Genomic DNA, 17468 nt, shown 5'->3' with positions numbered 1-17468 from the left:
AAACACACACACACACACACACACACACACACACACACACACACACACACACACACACACACACACACACACACACACACACACACACACACACACACACACACACACACACACACACACACACACACACACACACACACACACACACATGCATGCCCCCTCATGCCACACTCACGCCAATACAGGAATAGTGACACAAACAAGCACTCACACAATCACTCACACACATGCACACAAATAACGATTCCGCTTTGTTTAATTGTATAAAAGATAACAAAATGATTTTATTACATGTTGATAATTGGACAGACAACATCACAACATACTTGCATGATTGTTCAGATAGGTTTTCTTCCCACGCCATTGATAATTAAGCATAAAGTACAAAACTATATAAAACCAACATGCTGACAGATGCAGAGGGGTCCATTTTAATAACAGATTAAAGCCATATTCTGTTATGAATCAAGTCATTTCTTTAAAATAAATTAATAAACTTCAGAATGATGCTTAAGATCAAAGTCATTTCAGAATTTATTTATCTTTTTTTTGTTTTACATCAAATAGAACAGACATACATTCGCACATGCAATGTGTACAGTGTGTGCTGCTTTTCAGTTACCATCCAAAGCCAATTAAACATATACTGGATATTTTTGTTGTTGTTATCCAAACATGAAAATACTCTCAGATATTTACAAAAAAATATAGATACATTGCTCATCACGTTGACATAGTTATTCATGTTAAAATGATTAATGTGAGTGGATTTCATAAAAACAAAACGCATGTGGCAGAGCTTGCTAGTCATGGTGATTCAGTCAAGGTCGAAATTCAACATAATATTATGTTGAAAAAATGTAAGTTCAGGCACAAGGAACTCAGAAGAAACCTCACTTAACTTAAAAACAAACCATGGGCACTGCAAGAGAATATGGCTTTAATGGATATTACAACAACAAAACATTGAAATAAACTGTCCAGTCTTCTTTTTTTCTCAGGGATGACTTAGACTGACTCCTGTATCACAGAGGTTGTTCACATCACTGACTGTTTCAGAGATAAGGGAACACACTACAGAGGTTCTAAGAACCCACAGTCTGGTTCTAGAACAGATCAGAACAGAAACAGCATGGATCAGGGCCCAGTTGCGATCCTACAGCTAGCTATCTCTTCGTCATTCACTGCTCATATCAAATATCTCCATCCCTCCATTTTTCCTTTCACCCTTCATCTTCCTCTTCAGAAGACAAAAATTATAAGGTTGACACCATCCACAGTCCTGGAAACCATAGTACTATCTAGGCAGCCTGTCCCTGTCCCTGCCCCTGCCCCTTTCCCTGCCCCTGCCCTTACCCCTGCCTGTCTTCTCTTCCTGTGCTCCCCAGTTATGGTCATCATCCCAGAGTAAGGACACGGAGCATTCCCTGGGAGGCCATTAGATCCTGAGGTTGTTGTAACTCACATATGTTTTCTTCGTAGCTTGACCTGAGAAGCGAGGTAGGTCAAAGATTATAATGATTATAAGATTATTATAACAGTGCAACAAAATACAATAAGCAATGGACAAACATACACAGACATACAGTGCCTTCAGAAATTATTCATACCCATTCACGTATTCCACATTTTTTTGTGTTGCAGCCCGAATTCAAAATTGATTAAATTGATTTTGTTCTCACCCATCTACACACAATACCCCAATAATGACAAAGTGAAAACATGTTTTTAGAAATGTTTGCAAATCTATTGAAAATGAAATATCTCATTTACATAAGAATCAGGTGCATCCAATTTCCTTTGAACATCCTTGAGATGTCATGACAACGGTATTGGAGTTCACCTCTGACCAATTCAATTGTTTAGACATGATTTATGAAGAACCACACCTGTCTATATAAGGTCCTACAGTTGACAGTGCATGTCAGAGCCGAACCTATACCATGATGTCCAAGGAACTGTCTGTAGATCTCTGAGATATAATTGTGATGAGGCATATATCTGGGGAAGGGTACAAAACTATTTATACAGTGATGAAAGTTTTTAAGACCACAGTGGTCTCCATCATTGGGAAATTGACGAAATATGGAACTACCCAGACTCTGCCTAGAGCTGGCTGTCAACTAAACTTAGCAACAGGGCAAGAAGGACCTCGGTCAGGGAGGTGACCTTGGCTGAGATGGAAGAACCTGCCAGAATGACAACAACCTCTACAGCACTTCACCAATCTAGTCTGTATGGGAGAGTGGCCAGACTGAAGCCACTTCTGAGAAAAAGACACACCTGCACACCTGGAATTGCCCAAAAGGCACAAGAAGCATAGGGCAAAAGGGGCATAGGGCAAAATATTCTGTGTTCTGAATGCAAAGCTCTATGACTGGAGAAAACCAGGCACAGCTCATCACACGTTGAACCTCACCCTTACCGTAAAGCATGGTGGTGGCAGCATCACGCTATGGGATGCTTTTTAGTGGCAGGGACTGGTAGATGTAAGAATAGAGGGAACAATGAATGGAGCCAAATACAGATAAAATCCTTGATAAGAAACTTCTTTAGAGTGTAAACCACCTTAGACTGGGGCGAAGATTTACGTTCCAACAAAACAATGACCCTAAGCATACACCAAAGCAATGCTGGGATGACTTCAGAACAATAATATGTCCTTGAGTGGCCCAGCCAAAGGCCAGAATTGAATCCCATTGAAAATCTGTGGAAAAACTTGAAGATTGTGGTTCAATGCCGCTCCCTATCTAACTTAATAGAGCTTGATAAAATCTGCAAGGAAGAATAGGAGAAAATCCCCAAATCCAGATGTGCAAAGCTGATAGAGACATCCCCAATCGACGCCAAAGTTGCTTCTACAAAGTATTGACTTAGGGGTGTGAATACTGTACACTTACATGTAAAGTGTAGGTCCAATGTTTCATGAGCTGAAATAAAAGATTCCAGAAATGTTCCATACACACGAAAAGCTGATTTCTCAACAACAACAAAAAAATCACATATTTGTTTACATCCCTGTTAGTGAGCATTTCTCCTTTGCCAAGATAATACATCCACCTGACATGTGTGGTATATCAAAAAGTTGATTAAATAGCATGATCCTTACACCAGTGCACCTTGTGCTTGGGGACAATAAAAGACCACTCTAAAATGTTCTGTTTTGTCACACAACACACAGAGTCTGCAATTGGCATGCTGACTGCAGAAATGTCCACCAGAGCTGTTGACAGATAATTTAATGTCCATTTCTCTACCATAAGCCTCCTCCAATGTTGTTTTAGAGAATTTGGCGGTAGGTCCAGCCAGCTTCACAACCGCAGACCATGTGTAACCACGCTAACCCTGGACCTCAACATCCAATGTCTTCACCTGTGGAGTCGTCTGAGAACAGCCCCCCGTACAGCTGATGCAACTGAGGAGTATTTCTGTCTGTATTAAAGCCCTTATGTGGGGGAAAAAAACGTATTTTGATTGACTGGGCCTGGCTCGGCAGTGGCTGGGCCTGGCTCCCAAGTGCCCTCATTTTAAGACATCAAAATGTGAAATAAGTCAAGGGGTATGAATACTTTCTGAAGGCAGTGTAAATAGAGAAGACACAAATTACATGCATAATATATAAATACCCTGCAACTCTATCATACATTCATACATTGCATGTGAACGTGCACCGTTAACAATCGTTGCACAATCACTGCCTGGTTTAGTGCATTGTTTAATTTCAGCAACACCCCTGAGTCAAACTCTCTATTTTCAGATACTAACTAGCGATGCAACAACACAAACACCACACAAGTGGGCACCTAACAAATGCTAGGGCATTTGATGTGATCCCTGTCTCTACATTGCCATGGAAACGGACCTCAACTTTGCTGATCACCAAGGTAGGTACAATGGTATGTCAGTGTTGTGTACTGCACTACTCCACCAATGCAGTGTTCTCTCCTGTCTAATGGAGGTCGATGCACATTGCGTTTCTTAAAGCAGAGACATACTCTACACGACCAGAAGTATGTGGACACCTGCTCATCAAACATCTTATTCCAAAATCATGGGCATTAATATAGAATTGGTGCCCCCCTTGCTGCTATAACAGCCTCCACTCTTCTTGGAAGGCTTTCCACTAGATGTTGGAACATTAATGCGAGGACTTGCTTCCATTCAGCCACATGAGCATTAGTGAGGTCGGGCACTGAAGATGGGCGATTAGGCCTGGCTCGCAGTCGGCGTTCCAATTCATCTCAAAGGTGGTCAAAGGGGTTGAGGTCAGGGCTCTGTGCAGGCCAGTCAAGTTCTTCCACACCGATCTAGACAAACCATTCTGTATGGACCTCGCTTTGTGCACGGGGGCATTGTCATGCTGAAACAGGAATGGTCTTTCCTAAACTGTTGCCACAAAGTTGGAAGTACAGAATCATCTAGAATGTCATTGTACGATGTAGCATTAAGATATCCCTTCACTGGAACTAACAGGCCTAGCCTGAACCATGAAAAACAGCCCCAGATCATTATTCCTCCTTCACCAAACTTTACAGTTGGCACTATTCATTCGGGCAGGTAGCATTCTCCTGGAATCCGCCAAACCCAGATCTGTACGTTGGACTGCCAGACGGTGAAGCGTGATTCATCACTCCAGAGAACACGTTTCCACTGCTCCAGAGTCCAATGGCGGTGAGCTTTACACAACTCCAGCTGACGCTTGACATTGGGCATGGTGATCTTAGGCTTGTATGCGGCTGCTCGGACATGGAAACCCATTTCATGAAGCTCACGATGACCAGTCATTGTGCTGACGTTGTTTCCAGAATCATTTTGGAACTCAATAGTGAGTGTTGCAACCGAGGACAGCTTCAGCACTCGGCGGTCCAATTCTGTGAGCTTGTGTGGCCTACCACTTCGTGGCTGAGCCATGGTAGAAGTTTCCACTTCACAATAACAGCACTTACAGTTGACCGGGGCAGCTCAAGCAGGGCAGATATTTGTGGAACTAACTTGTTGGAAAGGTGGCATCCTATGACGGTGCCACGTTGACCTCTTCAGTAAAGCCATTCTTCTGCCAATGTTTGTCTTTGGAGATTGCATGGCTGTGTGCTGGATTTGATACACCCGTCAGCAATGTGTGTAGCTGAAATAGCCAAATCCACTAATTTGAAGAGGTGTCCACATACTTTTTTTATATAGTGTAGCTCTGTAAACTTTTTTTCTTACTGCTCTAAATCTTGTCATGGTGACCAACTCCCATGGGCTATGCAATTAAAGTCCTACCACTTCGTTCCAGACTTATTTTGTAGTCTTGGCCAGTGCCTATGATGAATAAAACATGTGTAGATGTACAACATGCTTCTGCAGTCTTAGCTGTATATGTGTGCAGTTGGTCAAAAAAGTTTATATTTTCAAGAAGAAAGCAATGATTTTGTTTGTGTGTGTGTGTGTGTGTGTGTGTGTGTGTGTGTGTGTGTGTGTGTGTGTGTGTGTGTGTGTGTGTGTGTGTGTGTTATTGTGTCTTTGGTTTTACTATCATTGTGGGGACCAGAAGTCAGTACAAGCGGGGACATTTCGCTGAGCCACTCAAGGAAAAAGGCAATTTTAGATTTAGGTTTAAGTTTAGATTTAGATTTGGAATGGTAATCAATTGTTTGGTCCCCACAAGGATAGTAAACAAACTGTGGCACATATGGGTACAATTACCCTTGTCATGGTATTGATTGATTGGTCATAAAACAAAAATGTACCTACAAATCGTTAATTCATCCACACATGCCTGATGTGGTCAATATATCTCTGCTCATAATCACTGCTGGGACAGAGAGGAGACATTGCCAGTATTTCTAAATTACAGGGCAAATCCTTACATCTCTTTAAGGGACAGTCATAGAGATAGTTTGACTAATATCGATAGTGATGTCCTGTAGAATCTTCAGAGCTACTAATTATCTTACTTAATAACTCCAAATCATTATGAGTCAGATCAGTCAGAGGGGATCCCTCCTGAAAGGTTCTATTTGGCACTTTGACGGTTATAGGGGCTGATGTACAGTCTCCAGGGACAAGGATCCACAGTTCAGGGGAGGTCATGTATATAAATTCACCATTAATAAATGTCACTTCCACTGCTGCTAAAAGAGAAGGGTGAGGGGAGGAGAGAGGAAGCAAGGAGAGAGGAGAGGAAGCGAGGAAACATGCGCGTAGGGAGACAGAAGGTTAGAGACGCACAGAGCAGATAACACAGTGTACTTTTGGGAGGGTCTCTCGGAGATGAGCTCCATTCGGGCTCTGCTTGGGGAATTTGGCTGCGCTGCTACCACAGCTGTTGAGGTTGTCCCCCCTACGCAGTGTGTTCACTCCACAAGCCACGTGTGTGACTGGCAGAGAGACACTGTCGCCATCCTGATGACGCAAGCACTCTCCCACTCACTCACTCACTCACTCACTCACTCACTCACTCACTCACTCACTCACTCACTCACTCACTCACTCACTCACTCACTCACTCACTCACTCACTCACTCACTCTCTCTCTCTCATACTCACACACACACACACACACACACACACACACACACACACACACACACACACACACACACACACACACACACACACACACACACACACACACACACACACACACACACACACACACACACACACACACATATACACACGCTCCAGCTCATTACACAGATGACAATAACAATCACAGGACGTTTTCAGGAATAGCTGTCATATCAGAGCCGGAACTGAGAGAAGGCCAGCACCTGTTGATGACATGTGCGGTGTGTGCCAGGTGATTAGTAGAGATGGAGAAAATAAGGCCGATGGGAACCGTAATGTGTTACCATGGCCTGTCAATCAATTCTTGATTTAGTCTAGAAAAATGAGGCGAGCATGGAGATAGTATAGGGCGATTTAAACTGGTTTACGTTAATCCTGTCCATCACAGGTACAGTTAGGTCCAAAATGATTGGCACACTTGATAAAGATGAGCAAGAAAAATGTGCAAAAGAATATATATATTTTATGTTAATACAACTGCTCAGAGCAGTATTAGGTGTTCAGGAGTATTATGGCTTGGGGATAAAAGCTGTTTAGAAGCGTCATGGACCTAGACTTGGTGCTCCGGTACCACTTGCCGTGCGGTAGCAGAGAGTACCGTCTATGACTAGGGTGGCTGGAGTCTTTGACCATTTTTAGGGCCTTCCTCTGACACTGCCTGCTATAGAGGTCCTGGATGGCAGGAAACTTAGCCCCAGTGATGTACTGGGCCGCTCGCACTACCCTCTGAGTGCCTTGCGGTCGGGAGCCGAGAGGTTGCCGTACCAGGTATTGATGAAACCAGTCAGGATGCTCTAGATGGTGCAACTGTAGAACCTTTTGAGGATCCATGCCAAACCTTTTGAGGACTTATGCCAAATCTTTTCAGTCTCATGAAGGGGAATAGGTTTTGTCGTGCCCACTTCACGACTGTCTGGGTGTGCTTGCACTGGAGGGCCTGTTGTTCGGACCTCTGGCAGTCTCTATGGGGGTGCCACAGGGTTCAAGTCTCGGGCCGATTCTCTTCTCTGTATACATCAATGATGTCGCTCTTGCTGCTGGTGATTCTCTGATCCACCTCCACGCAGACGACACCATTCTGTATACTTCTAGCCCTTCTTTGGACTCTGTGTTGACTAACCTCCATATGAGCTTCAATGCAAGTAAAAGTAAACGCATGCTCTTCAACCGATCGCTGCCTGCACCTGCCCGCCAGTCCAACATCACTACTCTGGACGGTTCTGACTTATGTGGACAACTACAAATAGCTAGGTGTCTGGCTAGACTGTAAACTCTCTTTCCAGACTCACATTAAGCATCTCCAATCCAAAATTAAATCTAGAATCGGCTTCCTATTTCGCAACAAAGCATCCTTTACTCATGCTGCCAAACATACCCTTGTAAAACTGACCATCCTACCGATCCTCGACTTCGGCGATGTCATTTACGAAATAGCCTCTGACACTCTACTCAACAAATTGGAAGCAGTCTATCACAGTGCCATCCGTTTTGTCACCAAAGCCCCATATACTACCCACCACCACGACCTGTACGCTCTCGTTGGCTGGCCCTCGCTTCATACTCGTCGCCAAACCCACTGACTGAAAATTATTCGCCACCATGGCCTATTTATTGCCTTACCTCCCTTATCTTACCTCATTTGCACACACAGTATATATACTTTTCTACTGTAGTATTGACTGTATGTTTGTTTATTTCATGTGGAACTCTGTGTTGTTGTATGTGTCAAACTGCTTTTGCTTTATCTTGGCCAGGTCGCAGGGGCCCGTCAGGAAGTCCAGGATCCAGTTGCAGAGGGAGGTGTTTAGTCCCAGTGTCCTTAGCTTATTGATGAGCTTTGAGGGCACTATGATGTTGAACACTGAGCTGTAGTCAATGAATAGCATTCTCACATAGGTGTTCCTTTTGTCCAGGTGGGAAAGGGCAGTGTGAAGTGCAAGAGCATCATCTGTGGATCTGTTGGGGATGTATGCAAATTGGAGTGGGTCTAGCGCTTCTGGGATAATGGTGTTGATGTGAGCCATGACATCCTTTCGAAGCACTTCATGTCCTGGTAATCCATCTGGCCCCACGGCCTTGTGAATGTTGACCTGTTTAAAGGTCTTACTCACATCGGCTGCAGAGAGCGTGATCACACAGTCTTCCAGAACAGCTGGTGCTCTCATGCATGTTTCATAGTTATTTGCCTCGAAGCGAGCATAGAAGTAGTTTAGCTCGTCTGGTAGGCTCGTGTCACTGGGCAGCTCTCGGCTGTGCTTCCCTTTGTAGCCTGTAATGGTTTGCAAGCCCTGCCACATCCGACGAGCGTCAGAGCCGGTGTAGTACGATTTGCTCTTAGTCCTGTATTGACGCTTTGCCTGTTTGATGGTTTGTCGGAGGGCATAGCGGGATTTCTTATAAGCTTCCGGGTTGGAGTCCCGCTCCTTGAAAGCAGCAGCTCTAGCTCTAGCTCAGTGTGGATGTAATCCATGGCCTGTAATCCATGGCCTCTGGTTCGGGTATGTACGTACAGTCACTGTGGTGACGACATCATCGATGCACTTATTGATGAAGCCAATGACTGATGTGTACTCCTCAACGCCATCGGCTGAATCCCGGAACATATTCCAGTCTGTGATAGCAAAACAGTCCTGTAGTTTAGCGTCTGCATCATCTGACCACTTTTTTATTGATCTAGTCACGGGTGCTTCCTGCTTTAATTTTAGCTTGTAAGCAGGAATCGGGAGGATAGAATTATGCTCAGATTTGCCAAAAGGAGGGCGAGGGAGAGCTTTGTATGTGTGTGGAGTAAAGGTGATATTGCAGTTTGAATCTCCCGTTAGTAGTTTAGTCTTCCGTGTAGCTCATATATTTTATTGTCCAAAGATTGCACGTTTGCTAGCAGAATGGAAGGAAGAGGGGGTGTATTCGATTGTCTACAAATTCTCAGAAGGCAGCCCGCCCTCCGGCGCCTTTTTCTCTGCCTCCTCTTCACGCAAATCACAGGGATCTGGGCCAGTTCCCAAGAAAGCGGTATATTATTCAAGTCGGCCTCGTCAGACTTGTTAAAGGAAAAAAAGGATTCTGCCAGTCCATGGTGAGTACTCACGGTCCTGATGTCCAGAAGTTATTTTCGGTCATAAGAGACGGCAGCGGCAACATTATGTACAAAATAAGTAAAAAAACAAGTTACAAACAACACAAACAAAAAACAGAATCGGTTGGGGGCACGTAAACATCTGCCTTCTTCTCCAGAGCCATCTCAGATGTGTGTTTCGGGCTATTGTTTTATTGGAAGACCCACTTGCGACCAAGTTTCAGCCTCCTGGCAGAGGTAACCAGGTTTTTGGCAAAAATGTCCTGGTACTGGGTAGCTCTATTTTTTTAATCATCCAACAAATGTAAATGCCTGGAGTTTGCTAAACAGCATTGGCACTTGGATCGGAACCAGTGCTATGGTACGATGACATGAAAATAGTGCTCTTTGGACACGCACACCACTGGTGGGTTTGGTGTCGAAAGAAGGATGCATATGCAAAAAATAACCCCATACCTACTGTAAAACATGCAGGTGGATCTTTGATGTTATGGGGACATTTGGTTCCACTGGTCCTGGGGCCCTTGTTAGGGTCAACGGCATCAGAAACTTCACCCAGTACCAGGACATTTTTGCCAAAAACCTGGTTACCCCTGACCTCGAGGCTAAAACTTAGACGCAAGTGGATCTTCCAGTAAGATGGTAACCCAAAGCACACATCAAAATCCACAAAAAAATGCTAATTGACCGCAAAATCAACATTTTGCAATGGCCATCTCAGTCTCTGGACTTGAACCCAATTGAAAACCTGTGGTTTGAATTGATGAGGGCAGTCTATATGTGCAGACAAAGGATATCAAGGATCTGGAAGGATGCTGTATGGATGACTGGTCTAAGATCTTCAACTTAATGATGTTCTCATTATGAAAACCATAAATCCCACTGCACCACACAAACAGTAGTGCAGTGTGGTGTCAACGACACACAGTCGGTGTCACAGATTACCCTACCTCATTACCAGTCTTCAACACAGACCTCCTGTGCTCTTAGATAACAGCTACACAACAGACAAAGCCACCCATATTGGTCTTGTCTTGGTCTCTGCTAATCTAAGGCTAATTTATGCATTTAACTAGATAACCATTAATTAAGCAATCAGAGATGATCCCCCAAGACCAGTGGACCTATACTATAGCATCCCACATCATATGAATGTGAATTATACCACTGACACAATACACTGGAATGAGATGGGGAAGGATTAGACAGTGATGTCATAAATCTCAATCTTCTTCAGGAAGTCAGTTTACACTGGGAGCCAGAACGGCAGAGCCAATGAATAGGACTGAATGGCTGGCTCCCATGTGCACTTCCTGATGTCTTTGATTGAGTCATCTCTGTCTAATACCTCGTTATCTCATTCGAGGCACAACGGGCTATGCTGCGTGACTGACTCATGGTAAGCAGGGTTCTCACTGCTCTCAGTATGAGTCATGGGATGTAACAGATACCATGGAGTTACATGTACAGTACACAGTAACTAGGAATATAAAAAAATCATTTGAAACAGTTTGTGCTGCTACTTCTACTACTACAGATACTACATAGTAGTTATATGGTCAGTCATTTCTTTATTTAACAAAGTAGTTACAGAATACGTTAATGGCCATGTTGTGTGACTCACCCATGGGGTCGGTGGGTGCGATGGGTGGGTTTTCACACAACTCGGTCTTGGCCTCTCCATTGGGCCTCTCGCTGGGCTTCACAGAGATGCGGGAGGACATGGTGGCGGCAGTGACCATGGCCTTGAAGCTCCTCTTCCTCTTCTGGACATTGAGCTCCGGGTGGAAGATGATGACGTAGACCTTGGGCATGTAGAGCATCCCGAGAGCTACAGATGCACTGAGGTTCATAGAGATGGTGAGGGTGGTTGTCTGGATGTACAGCTATGGAGGAAGGGAGAAAGAGGATGGACGAAAAGAGAGAGAGTGCGAGAGAGAGAACGAGAGAGAGAGAGGGAGAGAGAAGCCACATCAATTAGAATGTACTCTCATATAGTGAAATCGCCCCGTAGCCCTTATCAAGCACTTATCTACAGGCAGTCAGGTCTATGCCTGTGGAGGGAAATGGACGGACAAAAGAGCCACACCATTGTACTGTACTGTTATAACACTGATCACCCACTTCCATAGCTGTTAGACTGTTAGACTTATTGGCTATAGGGTGGTCTGGATGCACTACTGCACTACACAGCACTTACCCCTATCTACAGGTTGGGCTTGATGTAATGCTGAGGGAGAGAGGGAAGAGCAGAACCTATCATGGTCATACCCCAGAGATCTTGTAGGTGGTCTTGATGGATTTCAATGTAATCACTGAGAGAAATTGGCCTTGCCTACTGTAAAGCAAAAAGAGCAACACATGAATTTATCATGCACTGCTCCATGAGTGGTCTGGGTATGTGCATTCTGATGCTGTGGGGGAAAATATCAATCCAACCACTCGTACTCCCATAGCATTTATTCAAATCAAATCAAAGTTTATTGGTTGTGTACACAGATTTACAGGTGCAGTGAAATGCTTATGGTACTAGCTCCAACAGTGCAGTAGCATGTCTTATGTTAGTAGCTCCAACATTACAGTAGAATGTCTTGTGTTACTAGCTCCAACAGGGCAGTAGAATGTCTCTCAAATACAATACTAATACACAAGTAATCTAAAATCTAAACAATAATCTAAAGACTAAACACCTCCCCCTGCAACTGGATCCTGGACTTCCTGAAGGGCCACCCCCAGGTGGTAAGGGTAGGTAACAACACATTCACCACACTGATCCTCAACACAGGGGCCCCTCAGGGGTTCGTGCTCATTCCCCTCCTGTACTCCCTGTTCACACATGACTGCACGGCCAGGCACGACTCCACACCATCATTCAATTTGCTGATGACACAACAGTGGTAGGCCTGATCACCGACAACATCGAGACAGCCTATAGGGACAGCCTATAGGGAGGAGGTCAGAGACCTGGCCGTGTGGTGCCAGGACAACAACCTCTCCCTCAACGTGATCAAGACAAAGGAGATGATTGTGGACGACAGGAAAAAGAGGACCGAGCACGCCCCCATTCTCATCGACGGGGCTGCAGTGGAGCAGGTTGAGAGCTTCAAGTTCCTTGGTGTCCATATCACCAACAAACTAACATGGTCCAAGCACACCAGGACAGCCATGAAGAGGGCACGACAAAACCTATTCCCCCTCAGGAGACTGAAAAGATTTGGCATGGGTCTTCAGATTCTCAAAAGGTTCTACAGTTGCAACATCGAGATCATCCTGACTATTATGGCAACTGCTCGGCCTCCGACTGCAAGGCACTACAGAGGGTAGTGTGAACGGCCAAGTACATCACTGGGGCCAAGCTTCCTGCCATCCAGGACCTCTATACAAGGCAGAGTCAGAGGAAGTCCCTAAAAACTGTCAAAGACTCCAGCCACTCTAGTCATAGACTGTTCTCTCTGCTACCGCACGGCAAGCGGTACCGGAGCGCCAAATCTATGTCCAAGAGGCTTCTAAACAGCTTCTACCCCCAAGCCATAAGACTCCTGAACATCTTGTCAAATGTTTACCCAGACTATTCACATTGCCCCTCCCCCCTCCTCTCTCCACACCACTGCCACTCTCTGTTTTCATCTATGCATAGTCACTTGAATTAACTCTACCTACATGTAGATACTACCTAAACTAACCGGTGCCCCCACACACTGACTCTGTACCGGTACCCCCTGTATATATTGTTATTTTTTACTGCTCCTCTTTACTTTTATCTCTTATTCTTATATGTGTTTTTTTAAACTGCACTGTTGGTTAGGGGCTCGTAAGTAAGCATTTCACTGTAAGGTCTACACCTGTTGTGTTCATCATATGTGACTAATACAATTTGATTTGATTTGAAATGACAGAACAAGTCCAATTAACAATCCAGAGTACTGTAAATAAATATTTGTTTTCTCAAAAAAGGTAGGTGTAAAAATGATTTACACCCCTAAAGATTCGTATAAAAAAAGTAGTCAAAAGTTGAGTGTTTCTAGCATGCAATGATTACATGAAGCGTGTAACTCTACATACTTGTTTGGATGCATTTTCTGTTTGTTTTGGTCGTGTTTCAGATTATTTTGTGCCCAGTAAAAATGAATGGTAAATAATGTATTGTCTCATTTTGGAGTTTTTTCTTTTTGTACTTTTATTGTAAATAAGAATAGAATGTGTTTCTAAAAACTTCTACATTAATGTGGATGCTATCATGATTAAGGATAGTCCTGAATAAAAGTTACCAATGCACAAATATCATAACCCTCAAGACATGCTAACCTCCCCTGGTATAGTAATAGGGAGAGGTTAGTTAGAATGTCTTGGAGGTATGATATTTGTGCGTCTGTAACATTCTCACTTATCATTATTCACGATTCATTAAGGACTATCCTTAATCAAGCCATAGTATTATTTCAAATCCAAAGTGCTGGAGTACAAAGCCAAAACAACATCAAATGTGTCACTGTCCCAAAACTTTTGGAGCTCACTGTATATTAGACACTTGCCTACACTCCATAGTGTACTGTATGTATCAGCAGAAACTAGCAGTTTCTTCAGTGTGGCATGAATCACTCATCTCCTCTCCACTGCAATAGCTGATGTATATTGAGCTTTCTGGCGCAAAATGGATGCTGTAGCATCACGCATGTGGATGTTAAATGGCGTTATGACTTCTCTCATCTCACTCCTTGGTAAACCTTGACCTAGAAAATGTGAATTAGCAAATATGACTCTTTATCTCTCTGAACTCTCAGCACCTTTAGATTAGTCATTGGACTGTCCTCGGCCTGACTGAGGTATTTAACTGTACATTTAAGAAGATTACGCTTAAGCTCAACAAGACGGACTCCATAACACCATTCATACTTGAATTTTCAAACACTCTGAGCTTGCATAACCTTTAATCAGGCTATAATTTGAGTTTGTTCGGAATTATGTAACTGTATTCTTAGAAGGAAATCATCGTTCAAGCAGCTATGTAGTTCACATACCCGCAAGAGGCACTTGTTTCCTTCAAGAGTCTTAGATTAGGCTGAAACACGTAAGAGGGCGTATATCTGTGTTTGAAGAGCAGTCCATGAAAAATCTACTTAAAACTGAGCTATGGTACTTAAAATATCGAAATGCCACTTATTTTCTGACACCCTGTAGTGAGGGAGATACAGTAGTAAATATTTGTATGGCAGTAAAACTGACTGAATCTATAAGAGAGGAAATGTCATCATTTGCATAGTGTTTCCCTCAGCAAATGGCACCAGCCATGGTAACGCCTTGCTCACATTCTACACAGAGACATTTACATTCCAGTCATGGTAACGCCTTGCTCACATTCTACACAGAGACATTTACATGCCTGCCATGGTAACGCCTTGCTCACATTCTACACAGAGACATTTACATGCCAGTCATGGTAACGCCTTGCACACATTCTACACAGAGACATTTACATGCCTGCCATGGTAACGCCTTGCTCACATTCTACACAGAGACATTTACATTCCAGTCATGGTAACGCCTTGCTCACATTCTACACAGAGACATTTACATGCCTGCCATGGTAACGCCTTGCTCACATTCTACACAGAGACATTTACATGCCAGTCATGGTAACGCCTTGCACACATTCTACACAGAGACATTTACATGCCTGCCATGGTAACGCCTTGCACACATTCTACACAGAGACATTTACATGCCTGCCATGGTAACGCCTTGCTCACATTCTACACAGAGACATTTACATGCCTGCCATGGTAACGCCTTGCACACATTCTACACAGAGACATTTACATGCCAGTCATGGTAACGCCTTGCACACATTCTACACAGAGACATTTACATGCCTGCCATGGTAACGCCTTGCACACATTCTACACAGAGACATTTACATGCCTGCCATGGTAACGCCTTGCACACATTCTACACAGAGACATTTACATGCCTGCCATGGTAACGCCTTGCACACATTCTACACAGAGACATTTACATGCCTGCCATGGTAACGCCTTGCACACATTCTACACAGAGACATTACATGCCAGTCATGGTAACGCCTTGCTCACATTCTACACAGAGACATTTACATGCCTGTCATGGTAATGCCTTGCTCACATTCTACACAGAGACATTTACATGCCTGCCATGGTAACGCCTTGCACACATTCTACACAGAGACATTTACATGCCTGCCATGGTAACGCCTTGCACACATTCTACACAGAGACATTTACATGCCTGCCATGGTAACGCCTTGCTCACATTCTACACAGAGACATTTACATGCCTGCCATGGTAACGCCTCGCACACATTCTACACAGAGACATTTACATGCCTGCCATGGTAACGCCTTGCACACATTCTACACAGAGACATTTACATGCCAGTCATGGTAACGCCTTGCTCACATTCTACACAGAGACATTTACATGCCTGCCATGGTAACGCCTTGCACACATTCTACACAGAGACATTTACATGCCTGCCATGGTAACGCCTTGCACACATTCTACACAGAGACATTTACATGCCTGCCATGGTAACGCCTTGCTCACATTCTACACAGAGACATTTACATGCCTGCCATGGTAACGCCTTGCACACATTCTACACAGAGACATTTACATGCCTGCCATGGTAACGCCTTGCACACATTCTACACAGAGACATTTACATGCCTGTCATGGTAACGCCTTGCACACATTCTACACAGAGACATTTACATGCCTGCCATGGTAACGCCTTGCACACATTCTACACAGAGACATTTACATGCCTGCCATGGTAACGCCTTGCCTACATTCTACACAGAGACATTTACATGCCTGTCATGGTAACGCCTTGCACACATTCTACACAGAGACATTTACATGCCTGTCATGGTAACGCCTTGCACACATTCTACACAGAGACATTTACATGCCTGCCATGGTAACGCCTTGCACACATTCTACACAGAGACATTTACATGCCTGTCATGGTAACGCCTTGCACACATTCTACACAGAGACATTTACATGCCTGTCATGGTAACGCCTTGCACACATTCTACACAGAGACATTTACATGCCTGTCATGGTAACGCCTTGCACACATTCTACACAGAGACATTTACATGCCTGTCATGGTAACGCCTTGCTCACATTCTACACAGAGACATTTACATGCCTGTCATGGTAACGCCTTGCTCACATTCTACACAGAGACATTTACATGCCTGTCATGGTAACGCCTTGCACACATTCTACACAGAGACATTTACATGCCTGTCATGGCTTTTTTGTCTGATCTCTGCAACTCATTCAAATACCAACATTATCAACATCATATCTCTCTCCACTCTCTTTCCTTCTTTCTCTCTTTCTCTGCAGAGCAACATCAGAGCGAGAGATCTGTCTCACCATGCATTAATAACCGTATGAATATCATGGTGCTCGTACAGTATCAATGCCTTCTGTTCCACACCATTAGAAACAGAAGACAATGGAATTGTTGCACGTATTTTCCCGATTGCGTTGCTGTCAATTTACAGCGTGTGTGATTGGGTATATTGATCAAACCCTGCAGTGTTCCATGCATTATAATTGCTCATCACCAGAGGATCTCCACCGCTAGCTATGTTTCCTTGTCTGGTATCCATAGCAACACCATCACCATCACCACACAGAGTTTGGTGCGAGCTATTAAAACACTGCTAAAATAAGCTTGTAATGAGACTACTGCATTGCTGACCCTATCATAGATTCATTGACTATGTAAGAGACCTGATTTCTCTACAGTAGCCCACAAGAAATGTAAGAGGCATACACGCAC

At 44.0% G+C, this 17468-nt stretch overlaps 1 protein-coding gene across 2 annotated transcripts in view; it reads right to left on the bottom strand.

The window, feature by feature from the left end:
• Positions 1-257: 257 nt before the first annotated feature.
• The window catches only part of LOC135527900 (metabotropic glutamate receptor 7-like), a 142446-nt gene continuing 125235 nt past the window's right edge, over positions 258-17468 (bottom strand). For both annotated transcript variants that reach the window (XM_064956542.1, XM_064956541.1), the window contains exons 9-10: positions 11256-11517; positions 258-1488 (exon numbers count right to left, since the gene is read on the bottom strand). In XM_064956542.1, the coding sequence (XP_064812614.1) occupies positions 1439-1488; positions 11256-11517 (312 nt within the window). In that variant the 3' untranslated portion in view covers positions 258-1438. The remainder of the gene's footprint in view (positions 1489-11255; positions 11518-17468) is intronic.

The sequence above is a fragment of the Oncorhynchus masou genome, chromosome 33, assembly GCF_036934945.1.
Source record: "Oncorhynchus masou masou isolate Uvic2021 chromosome 33, UVic_Omas_1.1, whole genome shotgun sequence".
Classification (NCBI taxonomy): domain Eukaryota; kingdom Metazoa; phylum Chordata; class Actinopteri; order Salmoniformes; family Salmonidae; genus Oncorhynchus; species Oncorhynchus masou.
This window is presented reverse-complemented; position numbering and strand designations above follow the sequence as displayed.